The sequence below is a fragment of the Mustela putorius genome, unplaced genomic scaffold (assembly GCF_011764305.1).
Source record: "Mustela putorius furo isolate JIRA1106 unplaced genomic scaffold, ASM1176430v1.1 tig00003962_pilon_pilon_pilon, whole genome shotgun sequence".
Taxonomy (NCBI): domain Eukaryota; kingdom Metazoa; phylum Chordata; class Mammalia; order Carnivora; family Mustelidae; genus Mustela; species Mustela putorius.
In genome coordinates this window covers 2,529,670-2,545,715 of record NW_025422106.1, presented here as the reverse complement: position 1 = coordinate 2,545,715, position 16,046 = coordinate 2,529,670, and the positions used below count along the sequence as shown (strand labels likewise).

The following is a 16,046-nucleotide window of genomic DNA, read 5'->3' as shown; positions in this document are numbered from 1 at the left end:
AGAGAAAGAGATCACAAGTAGGCAGACAGGCAGGCAGAGGGGGTGGGGGAAGCAGGCTCCCTGCTGAGCAGAGAGCCCAACGAGGGGCTTGATCACAGGCCCCTGAGACCATGACCTGAGCCGAAGGCAGAGGCTCAACCCACTGAGCCACCCAGGCGCCCCTTGTTGCTTTTTTTTTGGTTTGTTTTTAAAGATTTTATTTATTTATTTATTTATTTATTTATTTATTTATTTGAGAGAGTGTGCATGAGCGTGGGGAAGGGGCAGAGGGAGAAGGAGAAACAGGCTCCTCGATGAGCAGGGAGCCCCACTCAGGACTCGATTCCAGGACCCTGAGATCATACACCCGAGCTGAAGACAGACACAACTAACTGAGCCACCCAGACGTCCTGGCAAGTTTCTTTATGCCTTTTGTTCTGAAATAGTAAGCTATCAGGCTGGGTCTGTCTTGATAGACTGAACATGGTGGACTTCTCCGGCCTGGCCAAGTCCCTTCCAGTGGGTCACTGCCATGGCCTTCTGTGTCCACTTCTCACCTATCCATGGTCTAGCAAGGACTGGCTTTCTCCATCTTCTCATTCTGTCTCTCTTTTTCATAATCTGTTAAGTAGTTGCTCCCATAACTGGGCCTCATTAGCACAGCCCTTTCGCTCATCAAGTAAATGTAAACAACATGCTGACCTGCCTTTGAGCCTCTTTTCCTTGGTCATAACTTGAATTCCGGAGCTACACAGCATCTCCCCAGCAAAAATCCAAGGTGACATACGAAGGCTGGAAGGAACCCAGTCAAGTTCTGTTGGCCCCAAGGAGGAAGACAGGCAGAAAGGTGTCCTGGTCCTTTTTACCTTAGAACTCTCCACGTCATGGAGGCTCATTTTCAAATTATGACCCTGTCAACAGTAGTACAACCTGGCCTTCGTTACAGGAGAAGTGACTCTTACTGGTTATAAAGAACTTGCTGGGGACACCTGGGTGGCTCAGTTGGTTAAGCAGCTGCCTTCGGCTCAGGTCATGATTCCAGCGTCATGGGATCTAGTCCTACAACGGGCTCCTTGCTCCGCAGGGAGCCTGCTTCTCCCTCTGACTCTGCCTTCCACTCTGTCTGCCTGTGCTTGCTCTCACTCTCTCTCTGACAAATAAATAAATAAAATCTTAAAAAAAAAAAAAAAGAACTTGCTGTGCAATGGTAAATGCTTTGCAATAAATACCTAGAGAAGAGAGAAAAACAATGTATTTTTAAACTTAGACTGTTGCTATTCTTCCTATGACATTTTGTTTGCTGGGAGCTTGGCTTCTCTTATATGAGATAAAGAAAAGAAGATGTTGCCCCCCCCTTTTTTTTTCCTCTAGAAAAAGTCCTCCTCAGCTCTGCTAGCAATTTAAATGCAGTGATCATACCATTAGCTTCTCTATCATTGTAATTGTTGTTAATTGTTATAACTGTTTTAGTTATTAGTGGTGTCATTATTGCTCTAGGTCCTCTGTCTGTTTTATGCTGAATATATTAGTGCTTTGCTTTTGAATTACCAGGCTTTATTTAGTGCAAAGTTACGGTTTTTTTTGGAGAGACATTGAGAAATGCTGGCATTAAGCTTTATTCTTTTGTTTTTCATTCCAAATGGACAGACTGGAAAAAAAAATAATTAGATGGAATAATGTCCTCAAAATGAGAATGAGGATGCTTTGAATTAATTAAATGGTCAGAATGCTGCACGATGTCTGATCTCAGACTGCTGCTAGAGTCGTGTAGACCTAAAGGAACCTCCATCCAGTCCACAGAGGAAATACTCTCTCGGGCTCCCAATTCCTCACTGGTCTAAGGACATCAGTCTCCTCGGGCATTCCCTTGTTTATAGAGTGACCTGGGCAAATTTACGGAGAAGCAGAACTGCCCCTGCAAACTTCCAGAACTTCAAGCTCTTCCAGAGACAAAAGATCAGGAATGAAGCCCTCTTCCACCTTACCTTGTGCCCCCTCCCACTTCACGATCTTTAAATAACACCGGATCTTAGTCAGGTGTTTATAACACCACCAAAGTTTCCGGGAAGCCTTCCATGAAGTTAGCTTCCCTGTTCTACACAGGAGGTTCTCAACCTCCTCTTTGTTTTTTTTTTTTTTTTGTTTTTTGTTTTTTTAAAGATTTTTTTTTATTTATTTATCAGAGAGAGAGGGGGAGAAAGCAAGCACAGGCAGACAGAGTGGCAGGCAGAGGCAGAGGGAGAAGCAGGCTCCCTGCCGAGCAAGGAGCCTGATGTGGGACTCGATCCCAGGACGCTGGGATCATGACCTGAGCCGAAGGCAGCTGCTTAACCAACTGAGCCACCCAGGCGTCCCTCAACCTCCTCTTTGAAGACGTACCACGGTCTCGTAGATAAGTAAATATCGTCATGGCTCTGTTTCTCAGTGCCTCCCCCCACTGGACGGGAACCCGGAGAGCAGAGACCGTCTGTGGCCAAGGTGGAATTCCCAGCCTCCCGCACGGTCCCAGGCACTTAGTAAGCACTGTGGACATGTCCGCTGGCTGCTGAGGAGTGAATGTAGAGAAGTGTGCACGTACACACATAAATGCAAGTCACACCTATGTACAACAGGGAGTCTGCAATACCGGGTCCCATCTGGTCCAGCTAAGACGGTCCTCCTCACTGATTTCCCTGGTACGCGAATGCCTGTGTCTGGACAGCGAGTCTCCAGGTTTAACCCTTCGTTCTGCTTATTTTTTCAAAGCTGTGCTTTCTAGTTCTAGCTCTGACAGTTCTGGGTCTTGGGCTCAGTAAACGAACAGCCAGATTCCTGAGCTCTATTTTCTTCTAGCCTTTAGCTTTTGAAGAACCAGAGGCATTTTCTGCAATTTTTCCTGGAAGGCTCTTGTTTTCTTCCTAGCGTCTTACTTTCCCTATGCTCTATATTGCTTTTAGAATAGGTCTGTTTCCAAGTATTCTCCTCCGGTGTCTTATATGCCCAATATCAAGTCACTTTTTACATATATACCTGAAAAGTACTCATAATCTTAGGAGCATTTCCAGGCAAAAGGGGACTGGTAGCCCACAGTGACCATCTGCTAAACCAGACAAAGCCAAGACAATGTTGCTTAGTCTTCTTACCATTCAGAAATATCAAGTTGTGTTTTAAAAGTCTAGTTTTATAAAATTATTTTCTCTATAATATGTAAATGTGTAAGGACTATTGACATCAATATATTTTTCATTTCTGGGATGCCTGGGTGCCTCACTCAGTTAAGCATCTGTGTTCAGCTCAGGTCATGATCCCAGGTTCCTGGGATCCAACCCCTCGTTGGCCTCCTTGCTCAGCGGGGAGCCTGCTTCTCCCTCTGTCTGTTGCTCCCCCTGCTTGTGCTTTCTCTCTCTCGCTCTCTCTCAAATAAATAAATAAATAACATCTTTTAAATATATGTATATATAGAGACACCTGGGTGGCTCAGTCAGTTAAGCGTCTGCTTTCAGCTCAGGTTATGATCCCAGGTCCTGGGTTCAAGTCCAGCACTGGGCTCCTTGCCTGTTCCCCCTGCCTGTGCTCTCTCTGACAAATAAATAAATAAAATCTTTAAATATACATATATACTTTTCATATATATATTATATTTTTTTCATTTCTAATTTTGTCAAAATCTTCATGTGATTAATCAACTCCATTATGACTAAAAATACATTAATATATCCTCTGGGAAAGCTATTTTCACTCTTCAGGGACTGATATTTCCCTATTATTTCAGGCCCTGGTGTCCCCCCAAATACATGCCTTGCCTTTCCAATAGTTAGCATTTTTCTCCCAATGTATTTTTCTTCCGAATACATCCTTAACTCTGTGGTTTCCAGCATGGTTGTCTTGTTTGCTGCCCTCTGTTGTTTATTGCATATACAAACAATTATCTTCGTGAAAGAACACACGCCTCATTTCTATATGGTTAACATGTTTACTTCTCTTTGCAACATCTAAGTCTTGATTAAATGGATCTGTCCCTCCTTGATTTTTGTGCACTTTAAGATTCCTACTAAAGTTCTTTTCTCCTGTGCCTTTTTTATTTGAATCGCTGATAGGTTAGGAACAAGTTTTTTAAAAAGCAAACATAGCAAGTGTGTCTGTCCACCCACACTGCCCACCTGCCTTCCCCTATCTATTCCCATCCTCGGTGACCAGCTCTATCACACCTCATGGGAGGGTCAAACAAATTAAAGGAAGGGTAAAAACTGGTACAAATACAGTCCCCCAAAGTCATTTGAATTTTCATTAGAACCCAGGACTCCTGACTCCCAACAACAAGAATCTCATCTTTGGTAGGTGCTTTGCTGACCGTTCTCACCCATTAGCATCCTAAGGGACAGGGGCACGGCCACATCATCCCCGGTCCAGTGGACATCCGCTCTCCTGCCATTCAGATCCCCAGATCCTCTCCCACTTTGCGCTCTAGTGTTTAACCTTTCCGGGTAGAAGATCAATACAGATTCTTCACTGCTAAGAATCGATGGCTGTCTTGTGGCATCACTGCCATCTAGTCTTGCTGAGAAGCCCAGTAAATCTCTCCAGCTGCTTCGAAAGCTTGGTTTGTCGTCTTCAGTTGCTCTCATTTTTAATGCAGATCACTTTGGTTTCTGTCCCCCTGGGGGCTTGCAGATAAATCTTGGCAGGCATGTTCAGGGTCTACAAATGAGATGCTGGAAAAGGGCCAGCCCACCCAGAATTTAGTTATAATGGATGAGACACCCCCCTTGGTTCCACTTAAAGACTGGGCTGTTCGTAACCGTATTTATTGCGGGATTACCTCACCTAGTACCTGAGTGGGAAGTGCCCAGGATGAAGTTCCTGTGTGACAGAAGACATCAACACGTGAGAGACTGTGATGCAGACACAGCTGGCTGACTCAGCCTCTCAGTAAACAAGCCGAAGTCGGAGACTTCCCTCATTTCTTCAAATGCATTTTGAAGAGAAACGCTGGATAGTTTAGATGCCCGGGATCAAGACTATCTATCAGGAAGTCTCTGTCCTGCTTACATACAAACCAAGTAAAAAATTACCTGCCTTTCTTTTATTAATAAATGAAGGTATTTATCATATTATTGAATAACGTCTGACTAAGGGTAATCTGTAAATATCCAATGTTAGTTAATGATCTCCTTTTCCCACAGTCCTTTGCTCACATTGAGTGTTGGGCTGTTTCTCCTCCCAACGCCCCCGAATCCTAGGTTTCCTAGGGACAATGTTAGAACCCTGGTTTCCACTTGCAGCAAAAATGTGGGCTCCATGGAAAAAGACAGAGTCCTTTTAACTTTGATTTCTCCTCTCTTTGACCAGTGGACTATACCAGTTATTACCAGGGCCTCTGGGATTGCCATGGTGACCAGCCAGACGAACTGTCCTTCCAAAGGGGTGACCTCATCCACATTCTGAGCAAGGTAAGGACATGGAGTGTGGGGCTTGGATCCAAAGTCAATTTTGGAGGGGCACCTGGGTGACTCAGTCCGTTAAGCATCTGACTTTTGATTTTAGCTCAGGTCATGACCTTAAGGTTGTGAGATTAAACCCGACATCGGGCTCCACATAGTGTGTGGAGCCTACTTAAGATTCTCTCTCTCCCTCTCTTCCTGCCCTCCCCCCAAAATTGATCTTTTCATTCTCAATGATGTAGTCACCATAAGAAAATTATTCCATGTCATACATTTCACTTGTGTGCTTTACATGGCTCCCTCCCACATAAAGTAAATTCCCATTGATTTATAATTGTTAGGGAAAAGTTTAATTGAAAATTCACATTGAGGAGCTAATTTTCAAATTTCAAAAGGCAATAAAGTAGATATAACACTAAAACCACACCAATCAATTTATCCTTTTTAGGATCTTGCAGTGCTTAAAAGGTCATTATTTGGTACATAATTTATGACTGTATAATTCTCTTGAAAACATTCTGGCTTGGTAAACCACCTTCTTATGTCATTCACAGATAAACAAAACCGTAATAGAATTAGGATGGGGGATAGTCAGTGCTAGTTAGCTCAGTTGGTTTGAGCAAGTGCTGATAAGGCCAAGATAGTGAATCCAACCCTGTAAGAGCCAACTAACTGTATTCTCTTCCTCAGCCATAAAGTTAATCCCTAACCCCAACTAACCATCTCACAAATAGTGTCATTGATTATAAAAGAATTGGGAAAAAAAATAAGAGGATAGATTATAGCAGATCTGTCACTAATGTGAAGATGATTCAGAACCCACAGACTACCATTGACGGGATCAGTGGTGTCATCCTTTGTAAAGAAAGAGTGTACATATTTTATATAGGGGGGCTAAGGAAACAGATTCTGTCCCTGAAGTAACTTACTAAAAAGATGTTTCTCTATGGGGTCAATCAATATCTACAAGCACATTTTTTGAAATTGGCACCATTTGCTCTTTAATTAATGAGTATGTGGATTCCATAAAGGCAATTTGAAAATCCATTGTGTTATTAACCCATCATTTGCCATTTATCTTTATTCTGTCTGTGCCAAGGGTTTGTCTCGATTCGAAAGATACCACAAGGTCCTTAGAAACAGATCAAAGCTGACTTAAGGCACCTTTCAGGGGTTGCAACAAGTCCCCTTGGAATGAGGACCAAATGCAGACCAAACCTTCTGCAAAAGAGTAGGAAGCCTTTAAGGCCCGTTGCCTGAGATCACAGTCTTCTAGTGATTTCTTCCAGAGTCCTAATTCTGCTCCATCCTAGTGCCATTCTGGTGCAGCTCCAATACACCAAGAATAAATTGGAAGCAAAGAAGGGAGTGGACATTGGCCTGATTGGTATTTCAAATGCCCGAAAGCAAGGTTTGCCTTGTAATAGAATTTGTGTACATTACCACGCTGGCATTACAGGGGTAATCGAGTTATCCACTCAGGTGTGACCAGGCCTCTGTTTGCCCAGAGCCTGCAGGTGAACAAATTAACTGTTTACATTGTCTGAGGTGCCTGCAGCAGGAGGGGTGGGGGTGGGGGGGAGAACGGAGCCAGACTGTCTGCTGGCCTTCTCTTCGGTCATGATTATTTTGTTTGTTTTGCATGTCTTTTGCCTTTGTTAATGGCTTCTCACTGGGGGTTCCTTTCCTCCATTTAGAAGGGGCTGTGTGGTGACTTGCCCTGCAGTACAGAGCTATCGGCGGGGACCATGACTGTTGTATTTTTAAGAGATACCAAAGAACATGGAGAGGCTTCCTCACCTGTCTTTTTTAACCAATCCCCGCTTCTCCGCCTCCCGTACTGAAAGCTAATATATCAAAGTTTGATTCAGGGAGTAATATCTTGCTGTTGTGCTTCTGTCTGGTTTCGTTCTCCACCGTTTGGAAGGTCTTCAGTCTATTTTTATCCTTTGCCGGGTAGTAGCACATTTCTTCCCCCAAAAACTACAGCAGCTGCCTCCCTTCTGCACGCTGCGAATCCCTGCATGTCAGAGGAGGAAATGAGAAGCTGGAAGCTCAACAGGAGTTTCCCTCATAAAAGCTTCGTTCCAGTTAACGTTGGCTTGGGGAGCATTTCGGATTGGATTTACCTTTATTATATCACCTAACTCAATAACAGTCCTTGGACAGGAAGGAATCTTAAAAGGCCACCCAATCCATTCCCTCGCCTCGAAGAAGCACAAATGAAACAATTCAGACAGATAGAAAAAGGAGATGCCTCTACCATGAGCTGTTTGTCTGTTCCGACGTGCAGCAACTCCTAATCTCTGGAATTTTTTCTCACATGAATCCTAAATAATCCCGCTTTAGCCCCAACTGGCTTCCTTTGTTGCGGTCAGTTATACGCCGCAGCCTGCCTCTCACATGTGGAGGAAAAGAACTGACCCAAGTGGAGGTTAGTCCAGAAAAACGGTATCCAAAAATCCCATTTTACTTTTCTCTCTGGCTGGTAAAACCTTTGTCAGACAAGAAAGGCCCTCTGGGTTAGGAACCTGGAGAAGTCTATTTCCACCAATAGGAAATAGGTGGTTCACTGGGTGGTTCAGTGAGTTAAGTGTCCGCCTTTGGCTCAGGTCATGATCTTGGGGTCCTGGGATGGAGCCCCGCATTGGGCTCCATGCTTGGTGGAGAGTCTGCTTCTCCCTCTCCCTCTGCTCTTGTGCACGCTTTCTCTCTCACATATAGATAAATAAAATCTTTTATTTTTTTTTTTAAGATTTTATTTATTTATTTGACAGAGAGAGAAATCACAAGTAGGCGGAGTGTCAGGCAGAGAGAGAGAAGCAGGCTCCCGCTGAGCAAAGAGCCCGATGCGGGCTCGATCCCAGGACCCCAAGATCATGACCTGAGCCGAAGGCAGCGGCTTAATCCACTGAGCCACCCAGGCGCCCCAATAAAATCTTTTAAAAAAAGAAGAAGAAGAAAAGAAATGCAAGGCAAGGTGCAACTGGGTGTGGCTCAGCTTACCTGGACAGCTTTACTTGTAAAATGAGGGAGTTGTGTTGGATAACCTCTAAGACCCCTTCCACCTCTAGCATTCCTGTTCTAAACATGATAAGATGAGTCACAAGTTCCAACCACAAAATTGCTAAAGAAATTCCACACAGGGCACCTGGGTGACTCAGTGGGTTAAGCCTCTGCCTTCGGCTCAGGTCATGATCTCAGGGTCCTGGATCAAGTCCCACATCGGGCCTGCTTCCTCCTCTCTCTCTCTCTCTCTGCCTGCCTCTCTCCTTAGGATCTCTCTCTGTCAAATAAATAAATAAATGCTTTAAAAAAAAAAGAAAAGAAAAGAAATTCCACACAAAAATGTGTTTAATTATTTATTCAGATTAAACTAATTTAAACATTTCAATTATAAGCTCTTGTTTTGGGCCCTCATAAATGCCTCTGATTTCCCCCTCTCTTTTTGTATGATAAAAGAAATATTGGAGGGGACCAGGTTAAGAACAGGGAATGGCCCCCAATGGGGAAGCTTGGTGGGGTCTGGGCTTTACTCTTGGGCTCCTGCCGCTCCCTGCTCTTTCTTAATGGTTGCTCCAATATGAGCCAACCTTGAATCCTAGAATCTTCAGGCCAGGAGAGTCTTTTAGGGCCTAGGGTCTTTGGGCAAGAATGATCCCAGAAAGAGAGCTTTTGTCTATTTTATTTTATTTTATTTTTTAGAGAGAACACAAATGGGGGATAGGCTGAGAGGGGTCAGGGGAGAGAGAATTCTAAGCAGGCTCCATGCCAGGTACAGAGCCCAACACAGGGCTCAGTCTCACGACTCAGAAAAACCAAGAGTCTGATACTTAACCAACTGAACCACCGAGGTGCCCCATTTGTCCTTTTTAAAATAAAACTTCCAGAGAGGATGATTGGCTGGGCCAGAAAGATACACCCCAAAGATAACCAAATACCCATCATCTGGCCTATCCTTAAGGAAGCAGGTCAGTAACAGATGAGTTACTTATGTGACCCTGAGCAAAGGCACTTAATCCTGCTAATCTCCCATTTTCTCATCTGTAAAAATTGGGCTAACTTCTATTCACTGGGGTTATGATGCTTGCACTAGAGAATTTGTGTAGAGAAGTGCCTGGCATCTAGGGAATGGTAACAATTATCATAGTCCTCTCTTTTCCACTAACAATAAAGTAAACTTCTGAGGTCAATGCTGTGTACATACTAGTTGTTCAGTCAATCATTGGTGAAGTGAGAGAGGAAAAAACAGGTAGCCTGTCCTGCCCAAAAACTCTTCACGAAGACACTCAAAACCACAAAATCGTCTCACTTGGAAATAGAAAACCATCCAGTGAAGAGGCCTACATGGAAATCCAGCTAGCCCTTCCTGGTCTGAGAGATTGTGTCCCTAACTGTAATGGATGGTTTTGTTCAGACTTCTCATTTGATGAGAAGCTGGAGCCGCGTATCCAGGCTCCAAAACGGTAACCAACGGGCGCCGTCAGCTGGACCCCTGCGAACCTCCCCTAACAAGGCCCTACATTCCTAGGCCCCATGCAGTTTCACGCCCACTTAATTCACCAGTTCCAATTTGGGCCTTAAAATATATTAAAGGGAGATTTTAATAACGAAGGAGATCTGCGCATCTAGCGGATGTTCCCACGTTCACTTTGGGCCCAGATATTTCTGAACAGCTCTTCCTGGTACAGGAACTGAGCCCTGCTCCCCCCCCCCCACCCCGCCCCTGCAGGGACGCAGCTCAGGCCACAGCGGGGTGTTTAGCGCTCTTCAGTGGCTCCAGATTGCGGCGCCTGTGCAGGTCCCCTCATACGTAACCGATGGCTCCGGAGAGCCTGCCTCTCGTAAATTACTTCCCACGACGCCAGCGACCACCGCAGAATCCAAGTTTGAATAGAGCAGGAGGAAAGGTGTTTGAAAGGCCTGTTCACTCAGCTGCATTTTAATTTCCTTTTCAATCTTGTCCCAATTAATTTCACAGAATTAATCTCACAGAAGCAAACTCGGCAGCATCGAGGCTGCGGGTTTTAGTGTGGCGGTCGCTCTGCCTGAACATGAAATAGGAGCTAATATAAAAATCCATCTGCTGTGTTTGAAATACATGCCGGCTGCTGCTCAGTCCTGTCTGACATTCCAAACATCAACAGCGGGGAAAAGTGATTTGGGGGTTAGTGGCCATCAGTACTTGGCAGGGGTTCAACAACAGGTGTACTCCAAAAATCCATTCAGCCTGGGCACCAGGCATGACAGGACAGGTGCTGAGGCAGCCTCCGTGCGGGAGCGCCGGGCCCTGGCTCCATGGTCTTTGATCTGCGGACCGCGAGGCCCTTCTGTGGACCAGCAGCGAGGTGGGCATTTATTTTAAGTGGGAGAGAGGGAGGTGAGACAAGATGCCTCTATTTGGAGAAGATGAGTCGCAAGTTCCAACTTTCAGAGAAGAGACTCTCTTCCTGGCTCCAAGCTCTCTGACTAGGGAACCTCCTTCCTAAGTAATAAAGGCGTCCGTTCTACTATGTGAGAGAACTTAAATAAATGGCTGTTTAAAAATTAAGCCTCCTGTTCCAGAAGTAATTCACGGTGGCAACATGAGCTGTCCAGCAGATAGGGGCAAATTAGAGAGAGGAAGAAAAACTCTTTCTCAGTTGATGAGAAAGCAGAAGAGGTCCCTGCATGAGGTCTTCTGTTAAGGGCAAACTGAGTCAGCAAGCCACATCTCTTGGACTTATGTTGTGTACCTCATGAGTCGGCCTTGGGCTCCTCCAAGATTTGACCTGCCACTTGCGCCCATGGAGGTCAGGCTGGGACCAATCAGCTGGGCACCACAGAAGGTTTCTACTTAGTCGGTGGCTTAGCTGGGGTGGGAGGATGTTCCCGTGGACCAAACTCACAGCATTTTGGTTGTCTTCTCCGCGGGTGCAGTTAACATGGGAACAGAGAGACTTGCAGGCAAAGTCAAGTTTAACTTCAAACACATGATGCCGTCAGACGCTTTGGGCCCTTTCAGGATGAGTATAGACTGACTTTGTCACCCTGAGTGACATTCAGCTTCCAGCATGGTTAAAACTACTTAAAATTAGCCTGCACCCTAGCTGCACACCCAACTCCTTGTTACCTGAAGGCCGCAGGTCTGTTCCCAGCACCTGTTGTCGTGGGGTTTTTAAGGCCCCCTGCTCTCCACCTCCTCCCTCAAAAGACAACTTAAAGAATGTAGACCTTTCCCCTCCCTTGACCCCGTTCCCTCCATAAGAGATTTGTATGTTGTAAAAATTATCTGAATGCAGCAGTACTCCCTCTCCTAAGTATGCTTAGTTGAATGTGATAAAAGCCTCATAAAAACGGCTAAGTTAATTCCTCCAGTTGCTTTAAATGAAGGTTTGGGTTTGGGTTAGTTGGGGGGTTTTGGGGGTTTTTTTGGTTTTTTAATTTCAGGGCTCTGAGGGAAAGGAGGTGTTTGGTGACATCTAGTGTCCATTTAGGACTTCCTCAGGCACCATTACCCTCAGCTTGGCTGTGTGGGGGGATGGGCGGGGTTATTTGGGAGGTAATTCTGGGGAGTAAGTGGGGGGAATTTAGGCCTGGGGCGCAGGCTGCCCAAACAGTGTGATGAAACTGATCAGTGCCTGTCAAGGAGCAATCATTCACCTCTGACCTAACCAAAGGGGGCCAGTGAGGGGATACCATTGGAAAATATCTTTTCTTATTTATGATGATATGAAAGAGAAGCAGAACCTGTCCCCACCACACCATTTCATGTTAACAAGCAGGTCAACACTGTGCTGTGATGACGAAGATGATGATGATGATGGTGTTTTCTCTCATTAATAACCCCAATGGGAGTCTATAGAGTTAGGAGGATGGGAATGGGATTTGGGGTCAGCTGGAAGGCAACGGTCATACACCGGTCAAATTCAGTAGAGGCCATTCCTTTCCCCCAGACAGGAACCAATCGTCTAGAACAAACCCTGGCAGCCTCATTCCTTCCAGGTAATTTTTATAAATGAGGGGACACCCATTCCAAGAGAGGACAAAAGGGAGAGGATGCCTGTGTGTGTGTGTGTGTGTGTGTGTGCATATGCATGCACAGAAAACTGCTAAAAAGAGCCTCAATTGCATATCAACCTTATCCTCCAAACCCTAGCCATTTATTATAAAAAATAAAAAGAGGGGAAAAAAGAGGGGGAAAAAACCACATTTTCCACTTTACTTACTCTCAAACTGTTGTCTAGACAGGAGTCTTCACTTTCTACACACACACACACACACACCCCTTTCAGTCAGGTGGAAAGTCCCAGATCAGATAATTAACTACAAGGCCCAGACAGAATTGTTTACCTAGAACCATCTAAGCCATGGCAGGGTTAGGTTAATGCTCAGAATCGCCCGATGCTTTACAAACTCCAGTGTAAAAATATTCCAGCCATTTATTTTGCAGTGAATTTATAACAAATGCTGTTAAAGGCTTCGTCTTTTGACAGAGGTAATAATAAATTCACTGTTAAAGACGGTAGTTTAATTCCTTATACCTCCAATACTGCACAGAATAAACCATATTCATCACTGAGTAATTTTTTACCACATAAATCTTTAAAACTAACCGGTGAAGGCTGGTGAGACTGAAATATTGTGAATTTATTAGATATGCCCATGTAGTATTGGATTCAGAGGTTTCCATTCGAATATATTATGGGGAAAATTTGTGTCTTTAACTGTGACATTCCTTCCATTTCCCACTGCCAGTATTATAACAAGCAGCTCCTCCAGAGTCAACTGCACGTTTATTAGACAGAGATTTAGTAATAAACTCCTCACTAATCTGCCAAAGAGGCTGGATGACATTTCGGTGAGATGCTCTATTTAAAAGGAGTCACAAAAGCTTTGTTTCTGTGTAATTATTTTCTCAAAAGGAGCTCAGCCTCCCCAAACCCCTGTCTGCCAGCGTTTCTGGGGATTCTATGGGTCCAGCTCTGCAACCAAACTAGCAAAATGTTAAAAGCAAATTATAATCTCATTGCAAACATACAGGGGAGTAACTTCCATGCAGTTTATAGGATTAGTTGGCAGGAGGTGAGGGGGGCCACTTGGGGTAATTGGTTAGAACCCAGAAAAGCTGGAATTAGCAGACGTTGCCAGACGTATGGTATTTAAGGGCTAATAAAAAGATTATATTGATTCTCAAACTAGAAATAATAGTGGTTTCAGAAAACATGCTATTTAAAAACTTTCATCTTGACATATGACACATTAAAGATATAATTAAATCCTCATATTTGAGCAAAAATCCTTTTACCCTACCATATTAATTTTGAGTGAAAATCCGTGCCTGTTAGATGAGAATATTCTGAACCTTTCTCATGATTTGCTAGCTAAGTGACATTTAAACTAACCAATTGATTATATCAAATTATAATGCCCTCTCCAGTCTCATTAAGGAAACACTAATATTGCCAGAATGAAAAATATTTTTTTCTTTTAGATGCAGATATGTGTGTCTTTCTTTTTTTTTTTTTTTTTTTTTAATCAAAGAGCTTTGGCAGTTTCTCTGTTCCCACTAATATTCTATATTTGGGGAAGAGTTCCAGATACTAAAACTTCCAAGGAGCATTGTGAACTTTAAGATTCTCTTTTAATAAAATGAAATCAAATAGGTTTTAACCGTTCAACAAAGGAGAAAAATCTCCTGGCGGTGCAAGACTGCAGCCCATCGGAATAATTGTTAAAAGACAGAACCCGGCTAGAAAGATAAGCATAATACCAGCAATTAATATTCAGCATTTCACATTATAGTCAAGAGGATGTGTTTTTCTTTGTGATGTGGCTCATAAGCTGAGAGTGTTGGGAGCCAGACTCTGAGCTCTGTCTTCTTTTTGTGCATGAGGATTAAGGAGGAAAAAAACAGCAACAACAATCCTGCTCCATCTGTAAATGAACAAACATCTTGATTTTATAGCTATTTGCTTTGTAAAACTGAGGAATGAAACAAAAATTACTGGATGCCTAAGTAACGCTTTAATTCCGAATTCATTTACGCTGTAGCTATGTAGTTGTCACAAACCATAATGCAGTATTTAATTAAAATAACACAAGTGCATCTAGATATGTCCTGGGGTAGCTATCACCAAATTATAGGCTATGCCATCCGTATTTTATTTATGAAATGGCAGATTCTAAGGTGCAACTAGGCTGATACAACAGCATAAACACTTTAAACCCGCATTTTTATAAAGGCTTCCTTTTTTTTTTTTTTTTTTCCTACTGTGTCTTTAAATATTTTCCTCCTTCTATCGTTCTGGGTTTTCTTGGTGGGATTGTTTTTGATGTCGATAAAGATCTCGCTTTCTAACTCTTGCTTTTCAACTGTTGACCTCCTGAGTCTTCTGGCTGTGAAATCCCCCATCTGTTGTCATGAAAAGGCTTGAGTTTTCACAGGAGCCGCAGCAACCATGGGACACCTTAGCAGAACTTGGACGTGGATTCCAAGAGGTTAGGAAAAAAGCAAACCCTTTTCAGGCTCAGTGTGCTTGTTCCCATCCAATATTCCTTGCACCTTTTTTTTTTTTTCACCTATAAATACCCATTATAGTTTACACGCTTGCTTGCTCTACTCTGTGGATGTTCACATGCAGACATACTGCTCCTTTTCATAAACGCATAGCATCCATCTTACACGCACCCACCATCTATCTCCTCGTTCACATTGGCTGTCCCATCCACCTCCTTGTCTGCAGAATTATGTTCAGCAAGGTCCCGATTTATAGGAAATAAATAATGAAAATGGAACGGACTGGGAAAGATAATCGAAACATTCAAATTGTTATTTTTCACTGTACTTTCCACAAACAGAGCATCTATAAACACCTAGTAAAGGTGTTGGCCGATTCCTAAAAAGCAGAGCCTGGTGGAACATTCTGACCGAGTGGGTCTCTACGTTGAATCTTTCCCGTTCCTGTCTCTCTTTGCTTTTTGGTGCTCCAAGATCAGGCCATTTTCAAATGGTAAATGATGCCGTGCTGTTCTTTTCATTCTTCCTTCCTATATTGACAAGTTTTTGTCATCATTCATCCTCTATAAGACAGTCCTAAGATTTTTAAAACAGAAACAATCATTGCAATCGCCTTTTCAAAGAAAACAGCCCTTGCAGTTACTGTATAAAGATATTCCAGTAATGCTATCAGCGGTGCAGCAAGGGTCTTTGGAGAAAGGGTTTCTTATCCACACTTGTAATTATTTTAGCCCCTTTCACAGGTCACATAGAAAGCTAATTTCAATCGCTGCTAATTTCCGTCCAACAAGAGTACGGTACTTGAAACCACCCAAAATAATTGGATTCAAAACAAATTTAGGAAATTGAGTGTGTTAGAAAGCAAATAAAAATATCCTTTTGGTAAGGAGGAGGGTGAAAGTAGTAAAAATGGCCTTTTTTTTTTCCCCTCCCTTCTTTCCCCTTCACAACTTTGCCATTAAAGTTGCACCTACAGCTAGAAGTTTGTCCGTGAAAAATGGTCATTTTGTTTCTCTGCTCAAAGAATGTTATTAAAATGCTAATTTAAAAGAAAAAGGAGTTAAATATCCAGCGATGGTGCATTCTAATTGCAACCATAATGAGCTCTCTAAATGTGCGTGCCCCTGACACACACAGAGCATAAACAG

General features: G+C 43.4%; 1 protein-coding gene across 1 annotated transcript in view; it reads left to right on the top strand.

The window, feature by feature from the left end:
- Window positions 1–16,046, top strand: part of SKAP1 (src kinase associated phosphoprotein 1) — a 280,423-nt gene that overhangs the window by 252,032 nt on the left and 12,345 nt on the right. Inside the window, exon 11 of the mRNA XM_004764740.3 lies at window positions 5,308–5,408. Within this exon, the coding sequence (XP_004764797.1) occupies window positions 5,308–5,408 (101 nt within the window). The remainder of the gene's footprint in view (window positions 1–5,307; window positions 5,409–16,046) is intronic.